This window comes from Thamnophis sirtalis, unplaced genomic scaffold (assembly GCF_051295495.1).
Source record: "Thamnophis sirtalis isolate CommonGarterSnake01/CBP01778 unplaced genomic scaffold, rThaSir2_p1.2 scaffold_2, whole genome shotgun sequence".
Taxonomy (NCBI): domain Eukaryota; kingdom Metazoa; phylum Chordata; class Lepidosauria; order Squamata; family Natricidae; genus Thamnophis; species Thamnophis sirtalis.
The window spans coordinates 116,614,157-116,633,948 of record NW_028261382.1 but is presented as its reverse complement, the minus strand read 5'-3'; the positions used below and the strand labels follow the sequence as shown (position 1 = coordinate 116,633,948).

The 19,792-nt window shown below is 42.2% G+C and overlaps 2 protein-coding genes across 2 annotated transcripts in view; one reads left to right on the top strand and one right to left on the bottom strand.

Moving 5' to 3' along the window:
- The window catches only part of EIF3H (eukaryotic translation initiation factor 3 subunit H), an 82,144-nt gene extending 74,272 nt beyond the window's left edge, over nucleotides 1–7,872 (bottom strand). The window contains exon 1 of the mRNA XM_087706762.1: nucleotides 7,708–7,872. Coding sequence (XP_087562888.1) covers nucleotides 7,708–7,824 — 117 coding nt within the window. The 5' untranslated portion in view covers nucleotides 7,825–7,872. The remainder of the gene's footprint in view (nucleotides 1–7,707) is intronic.
- A 1,465-nt stretch (nucleotides 7,873–9,337) lies between these two features.
- On the top strand, nucleotides 9,338–16,087 carry UTP23 (UTP23 small subunit processome component). The gene is made up of 3 exons (XM_087706761.1): nucleotides 9,338–9,615; nucleotides 14,536–14,710; nucleotides 15,607–16,087. The coding sequence occupies exons 1-3, from the start codon at nucleotides 9,428–9,430 to the stop codon at nucleotides 15,985–15,987; spliced, it is 744 nt and encodes a 247-aa protein (XP_087562887.1). The 5' UTR covers nucleotides 9,338–9,427; the 3' UTR covers nucleotides 15,988–16,087.
- The last annotated feature ends 3,705 nt before the right edge of the window (nucleotides 16,088–19,792 follow it).

Genomic DNA, 19,792 nt, shown 5'->3' with positions numbered 1-19,792 from the left:
AAGATGACATTTTTTTAATCTTTAAGATGAGAAAATGAGCAATGTCACCATCCCAGTGTAAGAGTAATCCTTACAGAAACTGTGAAGACCCTTTACAGAAATGTTTCTGGAACATGCGCCCTGGGAAATTAGTTCTTTGAGCTGCTACAAAAATGAGTATTCAGTATCATTATCTACACAGTCGTCAAAATGAACAAGCTAATAGCAGCTTTGTCCAAAGTGATTCTACCAGATGGAAGCCACCAGAGATTTCTGCAATCACAGAATCACCGAACTGGAAAGAGCTACCAAGTCTTCAAACCCAATGCTCTCTAATCCGTGCTACCCCCCAAGCAGCTATTCAGATTAATACACACATTGGAGATGACTTTCAGGCTCTGTCTGAATGCATCCAGTCAGCGATGGAGGCTTGCTCACCTTTCTAGGCACCGTATTTTTCAGAATATAAGACGCACCTTTTTCCCTCAAAAAAGAGGCTGAAAATCTGGGTGCGTCTTACACACTGAATACAGTATTTTTGGCCTCCTGAAACCCCGTGCCTTCACCAAAATGGCCATGCATAGCCTTTAGGAGGCTTCCAGAGTGCTCCTGGGAGCTGGGGGGGGGGGCAAAGATGAGAGAAAAATAGGCCTTTTTGCCCCCCCCCCCCCCCAGCCAGCCCAGGAGCACTGTACAAGCCTACTAAAGTCTATGCATGCTCTTTTTTGACCAAAAATGGGCCCGTTTTCATGAAAAAAAAGGGCTGTTTTGGGGAGGTCTGAAGAGTGCAAAAACTTTTTTTTTACTTTGCCTCTTCAAAATCTTGGTGTGTCTTATATTCCAAAAAATACAGTAACCGGTTCCACCAATTACAATTGTCACTTACAGTCCCAATCATTCTCAGCAACATATTTAGTGGAAGGCTGATTCGAAACAGTGGAATTAAGAACTTCCAGATGAACTAGGAAACCTGTTTTATTTGCTTTTTTCTGTGTTACTTTGAACCCAGCTGTTGCAGCCTGCCAGTGGCCAGCAGAGCTGGTGGCAGACTCAGACAGTGAGGAGGTTGGGGAGGAACATGGGCCAGTCCTAGAGTCTGAGGAGGGCTCTGATGAGTGCTCTGTGATGGGAGGCAGAGATGGGGCCAGGGCCGTCCGACAGTTATCAGCTGCCTTTGAAGTCAGAGATCAATGGGGTAGAAGAACAGCTGGAGCCTGTTGTCACTCTGCATTTGTGCCAGGAGAAGGGAACAGTTAAGGAACAAGGCCAACTCGGGAGTAAAGGCACAGGTAGATGGTGAATTGCTCCTCCCATAGGGAATAAAGAGGAGCGAAAGGGGAGTGAATTTGCTCATTTAATTAGTGTGAACATTTGTTCGTGACTCAGAGACTCCTTGCCAAGTATTTTCTTGTACAGCCTTGCATTTGGAAGATATTGGCCTGGCAGCTCTCCAAGCCTGATGAGGTCTGTGGTTGTAAATTCATCCTTGAAAGCCTGTTTGCCAGGACTTTGATGGATGTGAATGAGAGGAATTCACATTAGCTTAATAAAAAGGGGTTTTGTCAGGACAAGGAGTCTGCTTCGTGACTTTGTGAAGCCTAGGTCAGAATTCAGAATGTGTACTTCTTTGCATTACTGTTTAAAATATCTAACAAATATTTACTGTACTAGGATATTTCTAACTACTAGGCTGAATATGCAATTATCCCACTCCACCATTTTAACCTTAAGCATGTGTCTTGAATTAAGATGACAAATAGGTCCTTATCAGAGACAACTCTACCATATTTTCCACATGGTAGTTCAGATAAACTTACCAGTAGCATTGAACTACCAAGTCTAATAGTTTCACCACCAGATCAGAACTCTTTAGGGCAAAATATGACAATAAGTACCTCTCTTGGAACAGGGGCTCTCCATCATAAAGTAAAGGTAAAGGTTCCCTTCACACATATGTGCTAGTTGTTCCAGACTCTAGGGGGCGGTGCTCATCTCTGTTTCAAAGCCGAAGAGCCAATGCTGTCCGAAGACGTCTCCGTAGTCATGTGGCCAGTATGACTAAACACCGAAGGCGCACAGAACACTGTTACCTTCCCTATTTTTCTACTTGCATTTTTATATGCTTTCGAACTGCTAGGTTGGCAGCAGCTGGGACAAGTAAAGGGAGCTCCTCTTTTATGCAGCGCTAGGGATTTGAACCGCTGAACTGCCGACCTTTCTGATAGTCAACCTTAGTGTCTTAGCCACTGAGCCACTACGTCCCCTTTCCATCATAAAGTAAATTTGCATAAATCTGGAAGAAAAGTATATACAGCAAAAGCTCTTTTTTTTCCACAAAGCTGAGAAATGCATACAACTCACTTTGGCAACCTAGTTTTCAAAAAGTCTCTACATGTAGCTTTTGATTTACAATCGCAATTGAGCCCAGTTGAGTCTCTCTTGCTAAGTGAGACAGTTTTAAATGAATTTTGCCCCATTTTACGATCTTTTGTGCCACAATTGTTAAGTAAATCACTGCAGTCGTTAAGTTAGTAACACAGTTGTTAATTGAATCTGGCTTTAGCATTGACTTTGCTCGTCAGAAGGTCGCACAAGGTGATCACATAACCTCAGGATATTGCAACTGTCATTAATACATGCCAGTTGCCAAGGATCTGAATTTTGATCACATGACCAATGAGCTTTTGGGGGGGGGAAGAAACTGGAATTCTTCAATTGGACTACAAATCCCAGAATTCCTGAGAAAGGCTTTAGGAATTCTGGGAGTTGAAGTTTATTTATCTTAAACTTCCCAAGGTTGAAAAAAGTCTGAGTTAAAGTATAACTGATATCCAAAACTGGAAAGATAGAGCAGTTTATATCACCCAGGAGATATAAGCATTAGTACTGGTATCTCTTCAAGCCACCAAACTTCTGTTTTATCATCTAAGAAAGATACACACAATACTTCAGGAATAACAAAATATTAGAATTTCAGCCATCAGTAGCTGCAATCTCTTATACTCCTGGAATGCCAGATTCTGTATTCATGAGTGATTGCTACTTGCCCATTAAAAAATGACTCTCCAGGTTTCCAGCAGCTCCATGTGTAACAATTACAAAAAGACAGCTAAGTGTGGTAGCAGTTAAAGCAGTTAACCTTACCATCCTTCAACAAGCCATTTTTCAAATGGACTCTAGCTGAATTTTTAATGTCATTTTAAATTTAGAGAAATGAGCCTGAACAGGGAATAATAAATCTGATAAATATATCTGATCTTCAGAAATTATTGGTCTGAAGAGGGGGAAGAAAGTAACTATATCTGAAGCATCTACTTTAGGAATCTTAAATGTGAGTATCCCATCTTCATAACTAGCATTTTTCAAAACCTGGGAAATACATTTAAGACATTAGCTATGCTATTTTTCTTTAAACCTAGCAACAGCTTAAATTCTGAAATAGCTGCCAAAATATTATATTACGACAAAGCAGCTTGTCTTTTTAATTTCTGTGTTCAACTCTCTTCCCTATATGGTCCTAAACCAGGATTCCCCACTCTAGATGTCTTCTAAATCAGTGGTACCCAACCTTTCTAACTCCACAGACTGGCAGTGTTGGCATCATCAGGATGGGGATGGTTTTATGCACAACCTAGATCCCATGCGTGTGCAAATGAAGATTCATGCACTCGCCCACCACTTGCACAGCCCACTTCACAATGGGCCATGGGCCAGTACTGGTCCAGGGCACAAGGATTGGAGATTCCTGCTCTAAATATGTAAATTTTCCACCACAAAAGGATTTATTTTCTTTTATTAACTCAAGCAAAACATAAATGCAGAAAGAACATACATCTTAAGATTTAATTCACGTACAACACAAAATCAGTGTTTCAGTGATACATGAATACGATGCAGTAATTTATCTAAAATATTTATAGGCTATTTTTAGAGTTTATTAGCAGCTTCCAATATATGCAATGCAATGCTTTAAAGTAATGCATCACAAAAGTACAGTTAAATAGACAAGTATGATGAGCTACAATAAAAGGGTGATTAAGTTTACAATCAAATCAATCATTATAACCTACAATCATATTCCATATAATAATCCAAGAAGATTCGTATCCAATATAAGGCAAATGTAGACAAATGTAAAGACAAGGATAGAGAAAACTCGAACAGCATTCTTCAAAATGAAAAAGGTTTGCAGTTATGACATAAGCCTAAGACTGACAATCAGGCTTGTCAGATGTTACATCTTTTCTATCCTGCTCTATGGAGTAGAGAGTTTGGTCTCTGACAGAAAACCACTTGAAGAAACTACAAGCATTTGAAATGTGGATTCATAGACGGCTGTTACGTATAAGCTGGGCTGACAAAATCACAAATGAAGAGGTGATAAGGCACCTGGAAAATCGTCAAAGCCATTAAAAAGCGGAAGTTATACTATTTTGGACATGTGATGCGACACCCAGAAAAATACGTCATACTTCACTTAATCCTCTAGGGAAAGATTGAAGGCAAATCAGGTCCAGGAAGTTCATGGCTTCAAAACCTAATGGACTGGTTTGGACAAAACTCAGCAGCATTTTTTCATGCAGCTGTTGACAAAAATAGGATTGCCAACGTGATCACCAACGTCCGATGATGGATATGGCACAAGGAGAAGAAGAAAAAGAGGACAAATGGGTCTTTACAGCCTGCTGAATTGCCTTCAAAGTTGCAGCAATGTGCATGCCAGCTATGGCTCTTTGAACACTAATGACCACAGCATCTTCATAGCACAATCCAGCTATCACTGATGTGATTCAAAATCTGTTCTCAGTATTTCTGGGTTTTTTTTTAGCACAATGATAGCTTGATATTCTAGAAAGTGCTCATGTCAGTAGAGGGGAAATAATGTAGAAAAACATATGGAGATCTCATCCTGAAAGATTCTGTCTGTTATGCCCAGGCCACTAAAAACTGTTCATCATTGACCAGGGAGCATTACTTCATCAGTCTAATCAGTGCAGGTAGTCCTTGGCTTCCGACTGCTTGTTTAGTGACCATTCAAAGCAATGGTGGGATTCAAATTTTTTTACTACCAGTTCTGTAGGCGTGGCTTGGTGGGCGTGGCAAGGGGAAGAATACTGTAAAATCCTCATTCCCTCCCGATCAGCTGGGACTCGAGAGACAGAGAATAGATATGGGTGGGGCCAGTCAGAGGTGGTATTTACCGGTTCTCTGAACTACTCAAAATTTCCACTACCGGTTTTCCAGAACTGGTCAGAACTTGCTGAATACTACCTCTGAATCAAAGGTATGATGGACCCTTAAAAAGGAACATGACACAGATTCAGCATTGTGATAAATGGGCCCCACGCTGCAATCACATGGGCCTGGAAGCTAAATTGTGTGAAGAACAGTCAAGGACTGGGTATGTTTAGCTTAATGAAGAGAAGACTTTCCAAGACTTGCCACAGGGAAAAGGACAATGATTTATACTCCATAGAACGTGAAGTTAGGACAAGAAGCAATAGGTGAAAACTTGTCAGAGGGAGATCCAAACTGCAAATGAAGAGGAATTTCCTGATAGTGAAAACTATCAAGCAACAGCTTAATGGAACAGCTTTTTACAGTTTGCCGCCAGGCATTGATTGGTGCTCTGTCACTGGAGGTTTTCAAGAAAATATTTGACATCCATTTAAGCTATGGTGGAGCAGTGGTTAGAATGCAGTATTGCCAACAGTTTGGCAGTTCCAGTCTCACCGGCTCAAGGTTGATTCAGCCTTCCAAAGTCAGTAAAATGAGGACCCAGATTTTTTGAAGCAATATGCTGAATCTGTAAACCATTTTGAGAGGGCTGTAAAGCACTGTTAAGTGGTATGTAAGTCTAAGTGTTACTGTCATTTGCAGAGATGGTATGAGGACACCTGTCTTGGGCAGAGGATTAGACTAGAAGACCTCCAAGGTCTCTTCCAACCGAATGATTCTAAAACTCTATAGAATTCTTTTGCCTGACTTCCTAAGAAAATGTTTTATTCTTCTTTGCTGAGTAAACTATAACTGAGTTCACACAACGCTTGCCAATGGCTGAGGTATTCTGTTAAGTTGAAATCCGCCCACCTTAAACTCACCAAGGGCTGAGAAACACTGTTCTATGTTAAATGTCTATGAAGATTTTCATTCAACCAGGTCATGGTTGTCCCAAAGGTGCTTTTTCAAGAGGCAACTGGACTTTCTGGTTCTTCTTTGAAAACATTTCCCTTCTCATCCAAGAAGCTTCTAAAGATAAAGCTCTAGGTGGCCTCAACAACTCGCTAAAAGAATGTGTTGTAGACTGGAGATAGATGATGTTGCATCCCTCTCCCTCTGTTGAGAGAGGGCTGTTCAATTTTGACATAGATGGCTTTTTGACCCCTCTTTCAAACCAGAGGTCCCTTCTATCTAAAATGTGGACTTTGCTGTCTGCATGAAGCCTAATCCTTTCACTCCCCACCATCCAGTCAGAGCTGAAGAAGTTTCTTGGATGAGAAGCAAAACGCCTTCCATGAAAAACCAGAAAGTCCAGTTGCCTCTTGAAAAAGCACCTTTGGGACAACCATGACCTGGATTGTTAAGTCTATCCCCATTAGGAGACTAGAATTCTGCAGCAGAAGTTAGTAACGAATAAGCCGCTGAATAGTCACTCACAGCCACCGAAGGTGAAACAAATAGTAGCTTTACTTGCGTAACAAAAATAAGATAAGTCTCCAAAACCAGACTATAAGCAGTCTTGAAGTATATACACAGTCTATTTACAATACGTTGAAGTTACAGTTGCTCAACTCACAATTCACCATGTAGACAGGTACTTTGTGATTTTTTTTCTTGCTGTTTATCTTCAATTCGTGCATCTCCAGATATTGCAATGTCAATGAACCATACTTTTTTCTTTTCAACTATTGTTATGTCAGGTGTGTTGTGGGCCAAATGCCTGTCAGTCTAAATTCTGAAGTCCTACAAGATCTTGACTTTTTCATTCTCTAAAACCTTCTGAACCTGATGTTCCCAGTGGTTTTTGCTGTACTCAAATCCAAACTTTTGGCACAATTTCCAGTGAATGATCTTAGCAATGCGGTCATGGCGTTGTAGGTAGTCAGTTTGTGAAATTTTGCTGCAACCACTGATCAAGTGGTCGACTGTCTCATCTTTCTCATTACAGAGGCGACATTTGCTGTTGGTGGTAATATGTTGAATTTTTGCCTTCATGCATTATTATTATTATTATTATTATTATTATTATTATTATTATTATTATTATTATTATTATTATTATTATTACTATTTACTTTATTCATCAAACATGAAACCCATCCAATTGAACATTCAAAAATGCATTACAAATACCACTGACTGGTGCTAATGGTTGATACGGTTTGCTGCCAGCATCCTAGGTATCAACCAAGTACCTTCTTAAAATATAAGATGTTCCGAGGAGTGCAGTTTTTGCAGTTCCGCTGGTGTTATTGCAGGAAGCTGTAATTTGTTGATGTATCTTGTAAAATTATTATTGTTGTTGTTATTATTATTATTTCATCTCCCCCCCCCACTCGCTCTCTCTCAAGGAACCTCGTGTAAAGAAGGGCTCTGCTGCCTTTCCACCCGAGGGCAAAGGCAAATGGGGCTACCCAAGCAGGATGCTGAAGTGGATGGCTGAAACCAAACAAAAAACCACCCCGAATAGCCCATCCCCGTCCCTGCCAGGTTTCCCCTTTCGCTTACCAGCCCGTCGATCTGCACTTGCTTCACCGCCGAGTCCCCCGGGCTCGATTTGCCTTTGGCTTTCCCGCTAACGACCGCGGAAGCTACGGGTCCGCTTCCTTCCTTACGAGACGCCATGGCGAAAAGAAGCAGCGAGCACACCGTATCCGGGAAGGGAAGAAGTGGAGGGGGGGACGTTGCGCCGGAAAGGATCTTCCGGGTGACGGACTGGAAACACGATCCCGGAATATAAGGTTCCGCTTGGCAGAAGCCCGAAACTCAGTTTAAACCGATTTTTGGATAGGAGAGACCGTGCTGATTTCCCAGTAAAAGACGCGATAGAGTAGGGGTCTCCGAAGTTTGCCACTTTAAGACTTCCCCCCCCCTGGCCGGCTGGGGAATTCTGGGAGTTGAAGTCCACAACTCTTAAAGTGGCCAACTTTGGAGACCCCTGCGATAGAGGATAGGATTGCGCCTCACAAATCGGTAATGTTATTAAATGCAGGATGCGAGAAAATCTGCCTGTGTGGGTCACTGAGTGTGGAAAATCACTTACTGGCACTCCAATCAATCGATTTGGAGTATATTTCGTTTACCCGATTCTGGCAATTGACGACAATTATCCAAGAAAATTATATCCCCCCGAAGATCCAGAAAATTCCAACCCTTAAAAACTTTGAAGAGAAGGTGATGGGGTCAGATTGTCAGTAGAGTTTGACACACAGCGGTGCTTTGATTTTTAGATTTGAGGGCCTTGGCTTTATACTGTAATGTTTAATTATTTTCTGTTTTTATGTGTGGTATTGTAAGTTTCACAGAGTCACAAGGATTGTGCTGGGCAGCTGTCTACATTAGATGGATGGACGGATTGACGGACGGATGGTCAGACAGATAGACAGACATGATAGAGAGGTAGATTAGATAGATAGATAGATAGATAGATAGATAGATAGATAGATAGATAGATAGATAGATAGATAGATAGATAGATAATAGATGATGGATGGACGGATGATAGAGAGGTAGATATGATTGATTGATTGACAGACAAAGACAGGACAGACAGTTCATTTAACCAGCAGTCCACTGGGCCCACCAGCCTTTTAAAAGTGATTATGAAGTGAAAAACTTCAAGGGACAATCCTTTAAATCCCCCACCCACCCCCAACTTCGTCCTTCTCCATATATTGAGATTGCAAGTCCCCGAATTCTCTTCCAGCATGGTTATAATTATTTTATTCGTTTTGGAAATGCACAAGATTTTCTTTTGCTGCAAGAGGGGAGGCCGCTGCTCTTCAGAAATGAATCTAACGCTTGCCAATGTCAGAGCCGAATTAATAGCCCAGTTTTAGATAATGTATCTGATCCCAAATGTACAACAGAATGAATAACGCCAAATACTAAAAATACGAAAATAATAATTGCTCTGCTTTTACTACCAACAAAGGTATACTCTTAAAACTTTATTTTGAATGTAGAATGCATGGCGGATTTTTTTTTTAAATGAGCACTTTACAACTTTCTGCGCCCAACAGCTTCGATCCGAATTTTTTGCAGCCTGGTTCTTAACTGTTGTCAGAACTATTCCCCACGTGTTTCAGGCAGGAAGACACTGCGCATGCGTCAGCGTGGTCTCTCCTTCCGTTGAACGAACTTGCCAAACTTCCGGTAGAGGGAGAGGGACGGTTTTGCCTGCTTTAGTGAGGTCTTCTCGTATGTTTACGCTCCTTGGGCTCCCGTTATGAAGATCACCCGGCAGAAGCACGCCAAGAAGAACATGGGCTTCTACAAGTACAATTTTGGTTTCCGGGAGCCTTTCCAGGTGCTGCTGGACGGCACCTTTTGTCAGGCGGCGCTGCGCAACAAGATCCAGATACGCGAGCAGTTGCCGGGTTACCTGGCCGGAGCCACGCAACTCTGCACGACGCGGTGAGGGAAGTGGGGGGGATGGGGCGGGGAGAGTTTGAGGGGAGAAACGCGCCTCGATTGGCTGCTAGGGACAAGTGACAGGAACGCGAGACGTGATTGCGAAACTGCGCACGCGCGCTCGTTTCCTTGGATGGCCGGCAGGATCGCGCGAGCTCTCCCAACCAGCGTGGCCTGGGATTGGCTGATAGGAGAGTTCTGCGCGACGGGGGGGGGGCGGGACGGTGGTTGCCGGCCAACGGTTAATGACGCGGAGGGGGGCCACTCGCAGAAGTCCCTGTGAGGCAGTGAAACGAGCATGCGCTGATTCAACAGCAGTCCCGCTTGGGGAGGCTGGTTTGGGTTACAGGTAGGCTTCAACTTAGAACTCCCCAAGCAAGAGCCTTCTCTAGATTTAAAACTCTTGAGATCATGTAGTGCTGTCATTCTAACTCTATTAATCGAAGCCACATGGGTACACATGTAGTCCTCAATTTATAGGTTCGTTTAACGACAGTTCAAAGTTATAACTCTAAAAAAGGGACTTATGAACATTTTTCACACTTAACGACCGTTGTAGCATCCCCATGGTCACCTGTTTTACATTCGGATGCTTGACAATGGACTCATATGACAGTCACAGTGTCCCAAGGTCACAGGAACCACTTTTGCAACCTTTTGACAAACAAAGACAATGGGGAAGCCAGATTTGCTTAACAACCCGGTTACTAACTTAACTGCAGTGACTCACTTAACAACTGGCAAGCAAGGTCGTAAAATGGGAGCAAAATTCACTTAGCAGCAGAAATTTTGGAGTCAGTTGTGATCGTAAATCAAGGACTACCTATACAGGGAAAGGAGAAGAATAATTGAAGAAGAGGAAAAATCAGATAGAAAAGGAGATTATATTATATTCCATCCATGTTGGAAATTAAGAGTAAAAAAAAGTTCTTAGGCCTATATAGATGAAATTACTTTTTCCAGCACCTGAAAAAATGATTTTTACTTGCAATATTTTTCCAACAAATCTTTATGTTCAAAAACTTATGCTAGGAGTAATGTATAATGGATAACAATGTGCTCTTCATTTCCCATAGAAATGTATGATGACTTGTAATCTACTCATCGTAGTTTTGAAGGGAATGTTTTGAAGCCAGTTGCTGAAATCAGGAAATAAAAACAACCTAATTCTAGGCTATCAAATCTGTTGGTACTCTGTTTCCCCAAAAATAAGCCCTCCCTGAAAATATTACAACGCAGCAGCCACGAGGTGACCGCGCTCACTGCCTCCTGCACCTTAAACATAATAAGACCTACCCGAAAATAAGGCAAATTGCTTATTTTGGGGGTCAAAAGAAAATAAGACCCTGTCTTATTTTTGGGGAAACACAGTAGATGAGGGAAAGAAAGAAGCAGCCAATATATAAGGTCACAGTACTGAAAGTTTGAATGACTATTGTGAAAAATTCCCAAGACACTCAAAAAAACCCAGACAACATTTCATTTTAAAGCTTTGTCTGCCTGTTCTTTTACCAGGTGTTGGGTAGCCCTAATGTTAATGGACAGATAATAGATGTTAATAACAAAGGTGCCTATATGTTGGGGACAAGTGTCAAGCAAGCATGTGGAAGCAGAATCAGGATGCAAGTTGTGCAAAACAATGGGACTTGCCTCTTGATGCTCCTTCCATCTTCCTGCCTGTTTTGACACGTACCCACCCTCACCATCACATGGAAGTTTCTGGTCAATTATTTATTTATTTTTATTTTATTTGTAGTTTATTTATAGGCCGCCCTTTTCCCTGAGGGGACTCAGGGCGGCTTACAATCAAAAAAAGGAAGGGGAGTGTAGGACAATACAAAAAAGAAATGTGCACAAAGTAAATTAGACAATAAAACTCAACATTCACTCAACATTCGGGAGGGGCGAAATAAGATTATCCCCAGGCCTGACGGGTTAGCCAGTTCTTGAGGGCTGTACGGAAGGCCTGGACGGTGGTGAGGGTACGAATCTCCACGGGGAGATTGTTCCATAGTGTCGGAGCCACAACAGAGAAGGCTCTCCTCCGAGTAGTCGCCAGTCGGCACTGACTGGCGGATGGAATACGGAGGAGGCCAACTCTATGCGATCTGATGGGACGCAGGGAGGTAATTGGCAGAAGGCGGTCTCTCAAATAGCCAGATCCACTACCATGGAGCGCTTTATAGGTGGTGAGTAAGACCTTGAAGTGCACCCGGAGACCAACAGGTAGCCAGTGCAGCTCACGGAGGATCGGTGTTATGTGGGCGAACCGTGGTGCGCCCACGATCACTCGCGCGGCCGCATTCTGGACTAGCTGAAGTCTTCGGATGCTCTTCAAGGGCAGCCCCATGTAGAGCACATTACAGTATTCCAGCCTAGAGATCACAAGGGCTCGAGTGACTGTTGTGAGGGCCTCCCGATTCAGGTAGGGCCGCAACTGGCGCACCAGGCGAACCTGGGCAAATGCCCCCCTGGTCACAGCTGAGAGATGGTGGTCAAAAGTTAGCTGTGAATCCAGGAGGACTCCCAAGTTGCGGGCCCTTTCTGAGGGGTTTAAATTTTGTCCCCCCAGCCTGAGTGATGGTATGGTGGTCAAATTTTTGGGAGGGAAACACAACAGCCACTCGGTCTTGTCTGGGTTGAGTATCAGCTTGTTCGCTCTCATCCAGTCTTTAACGGCTTCCAGTCCCCGGTTCATCACGTCCACCGCTTCATTGAGTTGGCACGGGGCGGACAGATACAACTGTGTATCGTCCGCATATTGGTGATATTTTATCCTGTGCCTTCGGATGATCTCGCCCAGCGGTTTCATGTAAATGTTGAATAGTAGGGGGGATAGGACCGACCCCTGCGGCACCCCATAGGTTAGGGGCCTCAGGGACGATCTCTGCCCCCCCACTAACACCGACTGCGACCTGTCCGAGAGATAGGAGGAGAACCACTGCAAGACAGTGCCGCCCACCCCTATCTCCCGCAGTCGTCGCAGAAGGATACCATGGTCGATGGTATCGAAAGCCGCTGAGAGGTCCAGGAGAACTAGGATGGAAGCATGGCCTCCATCCCTAGCTCTCCAGAGATCATCAGTCAATGCGACCAAAGCGGTTTCTGTGCTGTAACCGGGTCTGAAGCCAGACTGGAAGGGGTCAAGATAGTTAGCTTCCTCCAAGGTACGCTGAAGCTGGAGAGCCACCACTTTCTCAACAACCTTCCCTACAAAGGGAAGGTTGGAGACTGGACGATAGTTATTAAGAATAGCTGGATCCAGAGACGGCTTCTTCAGGAGGGGTCTCACCACCGCTGTCTTAAGCGCGGTGGGAAAGTACCCCTCCCGAAGAGAAGCGGTAACAACTGCCTGGATCCAGCCTCGTGTCACCTCACTGCTGTTGGCAACGGGTCCAGTATGCAGGTGGAGGCACTCACAGCTCGCATAGCCTTGTCCACATCCCCAGAGGCAACTTCCTGAAACTCAACCCAGAGATGGTTTGCCAAGTTTTCTCCTTGTGTCTCGGCTGGATCTACTGGGGTGGAGTCCAGGTCCGCTCGAAACCGGGCAACTTTGTCCGCCAAGAACTGGACATATTCCTCAGCCTTACCCTGTAAGGAGTCCCCCGTCTCCCTCCTATTTAGGAGGGAGCGGGTTATCCTAAACAGGGCAGCTGGGCGGGACTCGGCGGACGCTACCAAGGAGGCAATGTATGTTCTTTTTGTTGTTCTTAGGGTCCGAATATACTCCTTGGTGCATGCTGTCAAAAGTGCCCGTTTCGACTCGGACCTATCGGACCTCCACGAGTGCTCTAGGCGTCTCCTCCGGCGCTTTACCTCCCGGAGCTCCTCAGTAAACCAAGGAGGCCTCCGGGGGCTGCTGACCCGGAGGGGCCGTAGCGGCGCAATCCGGTCGAGAGACTCCGAAGCTGCCGAGTGCCAGGCAGCGACGAGGGTCTCCGCCGAACTGTGGGCGAGGGTATCAGGAATAACCCCAAGCTCCGTCTGGAACCTAACAGGATCCATCAGTCGCTTGGGGCGGAACCAGCTGGTCGGTTCCTCCTCCCTACGGTGGAGGTTTGGCCTCCGGAAGTCTAGCCTCAGTAGGTATCTCTTACTGTCGCATCCTACTTTGTGGGGAATACTGGGAGTGAATGATATTTTGAATATTTTTATCGTATATACGTATATCCCACCATTTAGGGGCTCAAGGTGGTGTACAAACACTCCCTGCTACCATTTTCCCCAGAGCAAAATCCTTTGTTCTTACAATAACCATCTTATGAAATACTTTGGACTGAAAAAGGGTGACTTACCCAAAGTTACACAGTGATCTGTAGATAGTATCATTTTATGTTACTATGCTACATACTATGTAACACTTTAATTTCATATCAATTACTTGATGTCCACTGAACTTGAGCAACTTGTAAATTCAAATAAAAGTGTTTGTTGATAAATATTCTTTCTTTAAATATTTACATGCGACTCAAATCAAATTCTAGGTAGTTCATAGTCCAAGAATAAAAAAACATGTATAAACAATAAAATAAACCAAAAAGAGATGAAATAGATCACATAATGAAATCATATTTGATTTTTTTTTTCATTTCTTAATGCCTTTCAGTTCATACATATATATTTAATTTCCTGGGAATATATTTAACTTCCTCCATGTATATTTCAAGAAATTTCATTCCATCTTAAGAAATAAAGGCAATCATTGCTTAGCCTTGCAGTTGTGGCATCCCCACAATCATGTGATCATGATTTGAATGTTTATCTGGAATTAGTTGGATTCTACCTTAATTCCAAAAAGACATTGGTACCTACCATTTATGAGTAGATTTGATTATAGATGTAGAATTTTGATATAAATAAGCTTGTTAAAAATACAAAATAAAGTTTGTGTTTCTTTTTCTTACCATATTTCCCTTTTAGATGTGTGTTAAAAGAATTGGAATGTTTGGGGAAACAGTTGTATGGTGCAAAACTAATTGCACAGAGATCTCAACTTCGCAACTGCTCTCATTTCAAGAATCCAGTGAGTGGTTCAGACTGCCTATTGTCCATGATTGAGGATGGTAACCCACACCATTATTTCATAGCTACACAGGTAAATTTATTACACTTGAACATATTTGAATAAAATATCCTACCTGTGACCTGAATTAAAAATATTCATTTACTTCTACATAACTTTGAATAACTGTGTCATTAGACTTTGTTCAGATTTCAAGAAAAAACCCTCTTGCTGCAGTGAATTCATTACTTTCCAACTACTTATCTTTCATTGTTAATTTGCTGTCCTACTTGTGTTACATTTACATATAGTGATAGCTATTTTACAGCTGTTATACTTACAATATTAGGTTAATTATATTTCAAAAAGTTTAATTACATTTTAGCAAATCATGGGCTGAGGGGATATAATTAGGTTTTTTAAATTTTTCTGTGAAGTGTATTGTGTAGTTTGCATTCACCTGCCCTCTGGAACGAGCTCCCCGTGGAGATTCGGACTATCACCACCCTTCAGGCTTTCTTCAGCTGACTGCAGTTCAGCAGTTTGGCTGTTCAAATCCCACCAGGCTCAAGGTTGACTCAGCCTTCCATCCTTCCGAGGTGGGTAAAATGAGGACCCAGATTGTTGTTGGGGGCAATATGCTGACTCTGTAAACCGCTTAGAGAGGGCTGAAAGCCCTATGAAGCGGTATATAAGCCTAACTATTGCTATTTCCGCAAAGCCCTTAAAACCTGGCTGTTCCGACAGGCCTGGGGCTGATGAGTTCCCTGCCCCTGCTCGAATTGTGTGGTTGTTGACTGTTTTTAAATTGTTGTAGTTGTTTGTTCGTTGTCTTTCCTCCATGTTTGTATTCCCCCCCCCCCCTTACTTTGGTTTGTGAGCCGCCCTGAGTCCCTCTGGGAATAGGGTGGCATAGAAATGCAATAAATCAAATCAAATCAAATCTTGTAACAGGCTCTTTTTTGTGTGTTTTACTTTTTAAAAAATAGGACCAGCACCTATCCACAAAAATAAAGAAAAGGCCTGGAATCCCTCTGCTATTTATAATTCAGAATACAATGGTTCTGGACAAGCCTTCCGCCAAATCTTTGGCTTCAATACAAGCAATGCACACAAACCAGCTTATTCCGGAGCACCATAAGCAGACCATTACATTTCTGAAAGAGAAAGAAGGTCTTGTGAAAACGTCAGAACCCAAAAAAAGAAAGCGGAAAAGGGCTGCTGGGCCAAATCCTCTCAGCTGTCTGAAGAAAAAGAGAAAAACTGAAGAATCCCAACAGTCTTCCACATCTAAGAAAAAGAGGAAACAGAAGCGCAGTAAAAAGAAATCGGACACTATGACTGCAGCTGTCCCAGATATGAAAGCATAACATTATTCTGAATAGTTGATGTGCATATCCATTTTGCGGACTTTGGATATGTAGTTAATGCTTCTTTGAAAAATAAATCATATTTTGTTTTCTAAAAAAATATATAGTTTACCATGTATGTCAGGTTGGTGGCACGAGTGAACTCTTCACAATTTTTTTGTCATCTCATTTCAAAGAAATTGTGTACATCTTTTGAAGTGACAGCTGAAATATATAAGAACATGCTTTCTATAAAGCGGCTATAAGGTTAAGATGTTTGGTACTTATCAAAACAGAAGGCATTGTGAGGACGGCAAAATAATCCTTATATGAAGATGCTACCCAGGTTAAATTCAGGATAGGGATGTGCGACTAAGACTGCAATCAGGCAGGATTGAGTTCAGGGATAAGGAACAGCGTTCTAGCCAGCTCTTTTTCTATCACCACCATTCTTGTCACACACACACGCGCACACACACATCGGATTTCAGGAGCAGCTGCTTTGAATTGGTGGTTTCTTCAAACGAGAGCAGTAAAAACTACATTATTCCACCTTTGATTTACTTTGCATTAATCAGGAAATCCAGCCATATTTGTTATGTTTCTTATGCAATGAAATGCAGTTACTTTTAAGATCTAGGAAAGAAATCCTTGTTTTAAGCATACAAGAGGCTAGACAGATGTCCCTTTATGCTTTGAATCCCAAATTTCTCCCTTCAAATTTCCCTGGACTAAAAGAGCTTAATAATGTGCTTTCTTCAGTTAGAGTAGATTTTCATATGTCTGATAGAATATTATTTTAATTTGTATTGATTCTTGGGTGTGGAGAATACATTATATGTCTTGGGAGTTTTTTCGAAGTACGGTGCAAAGCTCATTACCATGTAACCATTCGGTGATCCGGTTTTCCATGTTTCAATGCTAAAAATTAATGAGGTCAGTCTAAGCAAATGCATATTTGAAAAAGATCCTAACTAGAATCATAATGCCTATCTAAAAATGTTAACATTCCCTCAGTAGGAATATCATGTAGAATACTGTTAACAAGAGCTGAAAAAAAATGAACAGTTCGTTTTTGACAATTTAGAATCAAGCCAGCTTTAATTAAATTAAGCTACAGTAATTTAACGGATAGGTCACTGTTCTCCAGATGTTTTAGAATTCAGCTTCCATCAGTTCCAGCCAGCATGGTCAATGACAAGGAAATACGGAAAGTTTGGTCTAATGTATTTGACCAAATACCAAATTCTTGACATTTGAAACATCTGGAACCTGCCAGGTTCCTGCTCTAGGTTATAAGTGGATATAGAAAATCTACATGCCTTTGTTAAAATGCCAGGTTTTTGAGATGTAAAAAAAAAAAAAAATCAGCGAAAAAAATCACTTCAGAATTTTTTCCACTTTCATAAAACATTTCAGCTATACAATTCAATTGAAAAACAAACTGAAAATGTTTACTGGGGGGGGGGGGGCGGAGAGTAATGTAGCTGCATAAATCTTCATATCCTCTTAGACTGATCAAGCCTGTTCAGCTGTTCTAGTAGGAATTTTCTGACATTTACTCAGTTGCCTCTTATAGCAAAAGCCATGTTCAACAGAGAGCTTACAAAGCATCAAAGGAATCTCACTATTGAAAGATATCAGGATAAGGGTCCAAAAAAAATTCCAAGGCATCGGATATACCATGGAATAAAGTGAAGACAGTCATAAACAAATGGAAAAAAATACGGCCACGGTGACATTGCTAAGAACCGGATGTCCCTCCAAAATTGATGAAAAAAAACAGGAAACTGGTCCAAGAGTCTTTCAGAGTCCTACAGAAACATTAAAGGAGCTGCAGGAAGTTCTGGCATGTACTGGTTGTGTACTACATCTGACAATGTCTCATATTTTTTATATGTCTGGCTTTTTGTATGCCTAGCTATATAGGACAGCTAGATAGAAACCTTTTCTTATAAAGATGAACATCCAAGCCTGGCTACATTTTGCAAAAACCTACATCGTCTGACAAAAGCATGTGGGAAAATGTTGTCTAATGAAGCCAACTTTAAACTCTGGCCGTAATTCGAGAAAGTACACTTAACACACATCACCAAAAGTTCACCAACAGTGAAACTTGGTGATAGCAGCATTATCTTTTGGGGATATCTTTCTTTAGCCGGAACTGGAGTTTCAATCAAGGTGAGAATTATGAAGTTCCAAATATCAGTCAATTTTGGCACAAAGCCTTCAGGCCTCTGCTAAACTACTGAACTATTTCAGCTCTGGACAGGACAACTCAAAGCCGTGTTCAAATCACCAAAAAATTGGCTTCTTTTGAAGACCAAAGTTTTGGAATGAATCTGGACCTGAATCCAATTGAAAATCTTGGGGTGACCTGAAGAGGACTCTGAACAGGAGATGCCCTCCCAATCTGACAGATTTGGATCGCTTTTGCAAGAGCAAGAATTCCCAAGGCAAGATGGGCCATGCTGATAGGCTCCTACCCACAAAGGCTGAAATAAAGCTATCCTGCTATATGTGCAAATTAACACATTGTGCTTTTAATATACTGTATTTTTCAGAGTATAAGATGCACTGGAGTATAAGACCCACCCAGGTTTTGAAGAGGCAATTTTTTAAAAAAGTAGATAGGGATAGAGGAAGAAAAAAAGAGAAATACAGTAGGTAGGTAGGGAGAGAGAGAGAGAGTAGTTAGGTATGTAGGTAGGTAAAGGGATAGAGAAATAGAAAAATACAGGAGGGAGAGTGTAGATAGGTAGGTAGAGGGATAGAGACAAATGGAGAAATACAGTAGATGGGTAGGGGGTGAGAGAGAGTAGGTAGGTTGGTAGGTAGAGGGATAGAGAAAAATAGAGAGAAATTCAGTAGATCGATAGGGAGAAATACAGTAGTTAGGTAGGGATAAAGAGAGGGTAGGTACGTAGGTAGATGTTTCCAGGTATATTTATCCATGTGCTGGAGAAGGAAATAGCTGACAACTTGTAGCACCTAAAACTTTGTTTCTGTTTGGACAGCACTTGATCAATGTAATTCTCATCAAACTAAACAGCTTTCCGAAAGGGGAGAAGAGGCATTCTGCAAACCTCCCCAAAACAGGCTTGGTTTTTTTTCAAAGAAAGAGGCATGAATAGCCTTGGGTGGGGGGGGTGGGGCGCTGCAGAGTGCTCCTGGGGATGGGGGCCCCCAAAACAAGCAAAAAAACAGCCCCGTTTTTTGCAAAAGCGGGCCTTTTTGTCAAAAAAATTGCATGCATAGCCTTATGGAGGCTTATAGAGTGCTGCTGGGGGCTGGGGGGGAAACAAGCTGGGTTTTTTTGCTCATTTCTGTTCTCCCAAGCCCCCAGCTCCCTGAAAGCCTCCATAAGGATGATGCACGGCCATTTTGGTGAAGGGGTGGGGCTTCAGGAGGCAAAAAAATGCTGTATTCGGTGTATAAGACGCACGGATTTTCAGCCTCTTTTTAGAGAGAAAAAGGTGTGTCTTATACTCCCAAAAATACGGTACCTCAAATCTCTGATTTCTTACCATGGCTGTAGTTTAGTAAATCTTAATTTAACTTATAGGTTATTATCCTTGTATAAGCAAATTCTTTGTTCTATTTCCATTATAATCTGAAGTGGAGTATTTGTGGACTTCCAGTTTTTGGGCTACATTGCATATGATTCCCAGTCAACATGATTTAGGGAACTGTAGATTAGGAACATCAGGAAACATGTAGGCTCCCCATTTCTGATACCTTTGCTTGAATTTTCCATCTGCTAAGGTTCATTTGTCTAGTTGTATTGTGTTGCTTCTAGCATATACGCCTTGATAGCTTAGATTTT